This window comes from Monopterus albus, unplaced genomic scaffold (genome assembly GCF_001952655.1).
Source record: "Monopterus albus unplaced genomic scaffold, M_albus_1.0 scaffold127.1, whole genome shotgun sequence".
NCBI classification, from domain to species: domain Eukaryota; kingdom Metazoa; phylum Chordata; class Actinopteri; order Synbranchiformes; family Synbranchidae; genus Monopterus; species Monopterus albus.
The window spans coordinates 2,097,041-2,103,662 of NW_018128007.1; the positions used below are offsets into that span (position 1 = coordinate 2,097,041).

The 6,622-nt window shown below is 40.0% G+C and overlaps 1 protein-coding gene across 1 annotated transcript in view; it reads right to left on the reverse strand.

The window, feature by feature from the left end:
* Positions 1-3,373: 3,373 nt before the first annotated feature.
* LOC109967240 (aldose reductase-related protein 2) overlaps positions 3,374-6,622 on the reverse strand; it is a 25,586-nt gene continuing 22,337 nt past the window's right edge. Inside the window, exon 9 of the mRNA XM_020612673.1 lies at positions 3,374-3,530. Coding sequence (XP_020468329.1) covers positions 3,522-3,530 — 9 coding nt within the window. The 3' untranslated portion in view covers positions 3,374-3,521. The remainder of the gene's footprint in view (positions 3,531-6,622) is intronic.

Genomic DNA, 6,622 nt, shown 5'->3' on the forward strand with positions numbered 1-6,622 from the left:
ATACAGTGCCTTGCGAAAGTATTCGGCCCCCTTGAACTTTGCAACCTTTTGCCACATTTCAGGCTTCAAACATAAAGATATAAAAGTGTAATTGAATTATGTATGCTGATGATTTGGCCATACTTTCGCCCAGCAGTGCTGGTTTTCAGCAACTGCTGGGCGAATGTTTGCTGGGACTATGGATTGAAGTATGATGTGAAATATAATGCAGAAAAGAGTGTTGTACTGATCTGTCGGACTAAAGGGGACAAGGAACTTTGTTTCCCAGACTTTTGTTTGTCTGGACAAAGGTTGAGTGTCTGTAGAAAAACTAAATATTTAGGACATTTCATTACAGATCAGCTTTCTGATGATGAGGATATATATCGGCAGTGTCGCATTTTGTATGCTCAAGCTAATATGTTGGTTAGGAAATTTCACATGTGTTCTGCTAATGTTAAAGTTCATCTGTTCAGAACATACTGTACACCGTTGTATACTGCCCCATTGTGGTGTAAATATAAGGTAGCTACTTTACAGAAACTTAAAGTTGCTTATAATGATGCCTTGAGGATTCTGCTTAAGAAGCCTAGGTCCACCAGCGCCAGTCTGTTGTGTTCACAGGTCCATGTTAGTACCTTTCAGGCATTAATGAGAAACCTGATGTACAGATTTATCTGTCGTGTGAATAACTCTGAGAACAGTCTTATAATGATGCTGGCTAATCCTGGTTTTAGTGTAGTACGTTACCAATCCTCTCTGTGGAAACATTGGTATAAATGTCTTTTATGATTTTTATTTTTTTTCTTCTTTTATATCCTTTATTTTTTTTCTTTTTTGTATGGACCTTGAGTCTGCTAATAAAGGATGATGATGATGATGATGATGATGATAATGATGACTATTGCACTAAATAGTGATTAAAATGGTTAGTAATGATAAAGTTAACCCAGGAACATCACTACTGTTCCTGAGAAATGAACATAACAGGAGGGTTAATGACTTTAGGGAGACACATTTAATTTCCAGTGAAGAAACACTGTTTCTGTCTGACATGCATGATGATCCAGCGGGTGCTGCACAGGCCTGTACAGGGACATGGACAACTCGGTGGTGTTTCTAGGGCACCCTCCTGATGTGGAAGCTTTGGGGCAACAAGATTCAATGTTCAGTTGTTGGCAGCAAGAGTCACTTTGTCAGCTCTTTGCAACAGGTTCGTGCGTGTCAGAGTCCAGATGCGAAATGAGGTTGTGATGCGTCTGCAGAGCAGTCCTAACCTTGGTTGGAACTCAGGCTGTTGCCATGACACTTACTGACCCACACATCCGAGTGCGCACGTGAACAAAACAGACAACATGAACACATTTTAAAAATCATTTTTGTGTATTTCTGTGTTGTGTATTTCCCCCTTTCAGCAGCCTGTAATAATGAGCTGTTTGCTTTTCCTCCAGTCTGAGTTCCAACACTAAATGTTGCAGGCCTGTGAACTGCTAAGTCAGTGAAGTCAAACAAGTGCTCAGATGTTTTATTTAAATAAAAACACCAACACAACAGTGTAAAAATACTCCTGGATTCAAAGTGCTACTTCGGTAAAAGTACAAAAGTATTAGCATCAAAACATACTTAAAATACTTAAAGTACTTATCATGTAGAATGGCTCATGTAATTTAGACATTTAATGTACAATATATCACATTATTGGATTATAATTACTGCTCCATTATTGTATTTATCACGTTTAATGTTGTGCAGGTGAAGGTGGAGCTAATTCAACCAGTTTATGAGCTTATGAATCAACACTTATGCTCTGAATTTTTGCTGGGTAGTTTGTGAATTTTCCAGCAGAGATGATGGTGACAAGCAGCCGTCCCTCTGCTCTGTATGTTCTGTGTTTTATATTCTTTTTGTGTAAAATTTGAATCTGTAAAGTTATTTGTAGCCTATCACTGTCTAAGAAATGGAGAGAAGTAAAAAGTACAGGAAGTGCCTGAATGTTTAGAGAATATAGGCCTGCTTTAGACTCAGCTAATGAAACTAACTACAAGTCAGATTAAACTTTCTCTGCAGATATATTCAGTTTGTGCAGACTAATGATGCAAGAAAGAAAGAATAGTGATGTATGTCAGAGTTTACAAGTAATAAAAGCTGAAATAAACTGTATATATGCACAATTGTACTTTTATTGAAATTCATGTAAATTCATAAATTAAATTAAATTCAGACATAAACAAATGCCAGAAATAACACTGGGAACTATCCACAGAAAAAGGTAAACTAGCAAAGTCAGTGCAACATTATAATTGAATACACAGTGGTAGAATGCCATATATAACACACGCACCCCCTTGGACTTCCATGTTTTCTTTATCTTGCTGACACGATCAAAAGACAGTAATGTCAAAAACTTTACTCCGGATTTTCTCCATGAGCCTTGGACATTTCAGTCAAAGCAGCATAATGAACCCACCGTGATTCAGAGGTATAAAACAAAACATGAAAAAGTCCAAAGGGAAGAGAGTGTAGAGACACTATATATGAGCCTAAATCATGAGTTTGATGCTTTTTGACATTATATTCTCTTACAGGAAATGTGTGCTTTGAAAGATGAGTGCAAAAATAGATTTTGCTTTTTGTTCTCATCCATTTTTCAGGAAGGGCCTCCGGTGTAAAACGTGTGCCAAATGTATACATGCCAACAGTTGATTCGCTGTGGCCCCTAACGGGCGAACAGCCGAGGCTAGTGGTAGTAGTTCTCATCCATTTTTCACAGTCTTTGACCAACACATGCACACTTTTTAAAGCTTTTGTCAGCCAACAAAAGGCTGAAGCCTTGAAGCACGTAGGTAGTAGGTTCACTGTTTTGTCCAGTATGAGAACTGGTGCACTGGTGAGTTTCCCCATCTAATCCAGTCACATTTCTCCACCTCTGAGTAATGAAAATGTGACAGCAGCCATGTTGAATTTACCTCAATGAACTGTTCCAAACTCAACTTGTATTATAGTTCTCATACCTCACTTTGCACATGTATACACTGTACATCCTCTCACACACACGTTTAAAGCAGTGTACTGTACACAAGCACATTACAAACAGTGGATGGCTTAACAGACACAAAAGAGGAAGCAAAGCACTGACTGTAACAAACACTGAGTGACTGCATGTTTTCCCACAGAGAAGGGACCGAGTGGTTTGCATTGCTTTGGCCTGTTCTGTCAGCTGCCTGCCCATGTAGCCCTTCTCTGGTCATATAGTTGCAGAAGCATCAGAGAACCACTAGACGGCACCACTGAGAGGACTTGGCAGCACAGAGAAGGTGGGAAACCCCACTAATATCACTAATGTCTTTCTTGCCACTTCTCTGGTTTCCAACCATAGTTTTCCACCATTTCGCTTTAACTTTCTCAGTTTTTCCCTTCTTGGCAGAGGCTTCACTTTAGAACCCAAAAGTGTCTTTTGTGCAGTGAGGTCTGTGTCCTCTTGGTCCCATTTGCCTGGCAACAGGCACCCTTCTGTGGTGAAGTCCTGAGGGTTTGTGCAAGACTCAGCGAGTCTGAAGGAACAAGGACATTCTGTTATCACCTGTTAGGATGAAACCTGGCTAATGATCAAAATGTCTGTTATAACTAATGACAGTTCATTACATTTAAAACAACTGTGAACAATGGTGGGTACAGTGTGTACAGAATGTATGGACATAGACAAGAGATAAACACAGTGGCTGTGGCCTAATGAAAAGATTTGAGATTAGAAAAGCAAAGCCACATGCAGCCAGATGTGGTGATAAAATGATTCCCTTTGGGAAACTAATCATTAGGTCACCCCAGTCTAGAGTAAATACAAAACGCCTATTAAAACACAGACAAGTTAGAGCTACATGTGAACATACAGCATTTTGTGTTCACCATGTCATCTCTCATTCAGTGTCATGTTACTAAACTGACGAGACAAAACATTTGTGACAAAGATGTGGACACACTAGTCAGATTCTGGGTCAGAGAAACATCTTTTATGAAGCTCTGGAATGGATCAAATTTTGGAATGACAACTGGGGCCTTACAAAGGTTCTGAACTATATTAATGGTGAATGACCTTAGAAGAAAATGTGCAGCCACATGCGACTTTATTAATCCGATATCTAGGTAGATGGATTAGGAGAGAATGAGGTGGAAGCCACTAGACCCAGTGAATGGCATTGTTACCTGAATAGGACTTAAAGGCTAAAAACCATTATAAAGCCTCATCCGGTTCTTTCAAACCAGGAACTCAGAGGGACGACTCAGACCACTTGAGTATATAAAAAATATATCCGTGCTGGTTTATTCAAAAAGTCACAGGCAAGAATCCACACTTCCAGTCCAGAGATCTTCCAAACCCCCAGCCTGCCAAAGCAGCCCGGAAGCAGGAAGACCTCGAACCAAGCATTGCTATACAATATTAATCCTTTCTGGGCTGTCGAACCGTGACGTCACCTGATAAGCAAGCCTTGCAGCTGCTCTATCATTTAGCCAAAACATGAGGAAAAGTCAAGGTGCGTGACTGTTGTTTTCGTGGTGTGTATCTAAACAATGGGACATAACCTTACACTTTAAGACAAATATTAAGACTAGCATTACAGTTGACCCTAAAAGCTCTTTTCCTGTAACCTTGGCGTGCCTGCAATTTTACTGCAGGCTAATAGTTACATCAAACTAGTCACCCTGTCTGCACTAAACATCTTCTAATACAACAGATCTCTAATCCATATCTATCTAACTAAGAAATAACCTAACAGACTCCAAACTATCCAGACCACTGGGGTGCAAAGGACGTCACACATAGAAGATATTGTAGCTGGGTGATAGGCAAAGCAAAGGTAAAGAACTAAATAGTTTTCCACTTAAAGTAAAAGGTTCCTAAAGTTGATGTATTCATATAACGTTCATGGTATTCCTGTGAATCTAACACTGTTTCATTTTGTTGCTATAATGTGAAAATAACCGAAAGTGGGCTGCCGGAGTTTAATATCACCTCAGGAACTTTGGCCACTAGATGGCAGAGCAAGATATGTTTGTTCCGCCAAAACTCCGCCAAGTGCATTATAGGCTTTCTTTCTTGTTTGGACTGAGCTGGAGAAGAATGGAGCGCAGTGATTTTTTATTCACCTCATGGAGTAAAACTGTAAGTAAATATGTCCAAACCTTATTAGACTGTCTGTATTAATACTCTAAACAAGTCATCTACCAGCATCTTGACAGGTTGCTGCATTGTTGAAGCCGATGGTGCTGATGGCTTTGAGATTGTGGTCGTGTAGCTTCTGAGCTAGTTGACCTAGAAAATAGTGAGCTTGATCCGTAAGCAATCTGGTAGCAAGCACAACATGGTGCAGGCACAGGAAACAGGAAGTGAGTACGATTATCACAGGAACAGGAAGCAGTCAGGATGCTGCACTTCAAGCTTTGCTGGTAGCTCATGATTGTGGACGTGTGACGCAGACCCTTGTATCCTCAGATGCTAGCAAAGCAGCAGCATGCTAATTGTGCTCTCCAGTGTGTTTGACGTGGAGTTGGTGAACTTTTGGTGGAATGTAAGTTTCCTTTAAAGTATATGAATATAGCATTTCATAGATATTTGGTGGTTATTTGGCATTTTGAATTGTTTCATTTTGTTTGTGTGCAGCCAGAGCCCACTGCCGTATTTTGTTGTCTAGCATTTTGTCATGGACAGACCTTTTTTGTTGTTATTGCTATTTTTGTTCATTTCTTTTTATTGAAATATCTGCACTCTAGTGTGCCAGCTGTCACTCAAGGAAAGCAGATACATGCTCTCTGTTTACCAAAGCTCTTATTAAAACATGTGACCTGCTGGACAACAAAGCTGCAAGAACCCCAGTAATATGAAATTATTGGACATACATTCTAGGATCAGTTTGGTTTGGTGGACCATCCCTTAGTGATAGGCCTAGGCTGAGGGTCGTCCCATTGATGCAGAGCTCCTCCCCCCTCTGTCCTCTCCTCTCCTCCCCAACAAATGGAAGAATGAACTATATATTCAACAAATCTTTGCGGTGCATGATGGACACAAAGGCCCTGAAGCTCTCCGCTCTCTTGGACTTGTTCATGCTTCTTACTTAGATCTCTCACACCCTGCTTGTTGTTTTTATTTTAGGTTAACTAGTCTCTATTTTATACACCATATTCAATTATTTCTACCAATGCTCAGCGCTAATGCAACCTTTTTTCTTGAATGTGTCCCTTGTTGTTTGTATCTGAACGTTGCTGGTAAAAATGTAAGATTTGAGTCTTATAGACTTGTTAGGTAATTTCTTAGTTAGATAGATATTGATTAGAGATCTGTTGTATTAGAAAATGTTAGTGTAGCCAGGATGTCTATGCTCAGGCTGTTAAATGCTCAGTTCATTGTCATGAGTTCTGCAGGCTGCATCTAGGGCAAGGTCAGCTAGATTGCAGAGTCTGCAGGCAGGATGAATATTGCTAGTAGCATGATATGCTCAGCCGTAATCTTAATCATAACATTTTCCGAGGCTTACTGTTCGGACATGTCCCTGAATGTCCTGTATGTTTTTAGATACACACCACATAATCAACATTCACACACATTATTTTCTTCATGTTTTGACTACTGCTCTGCTCAGCTGCCAAGCTG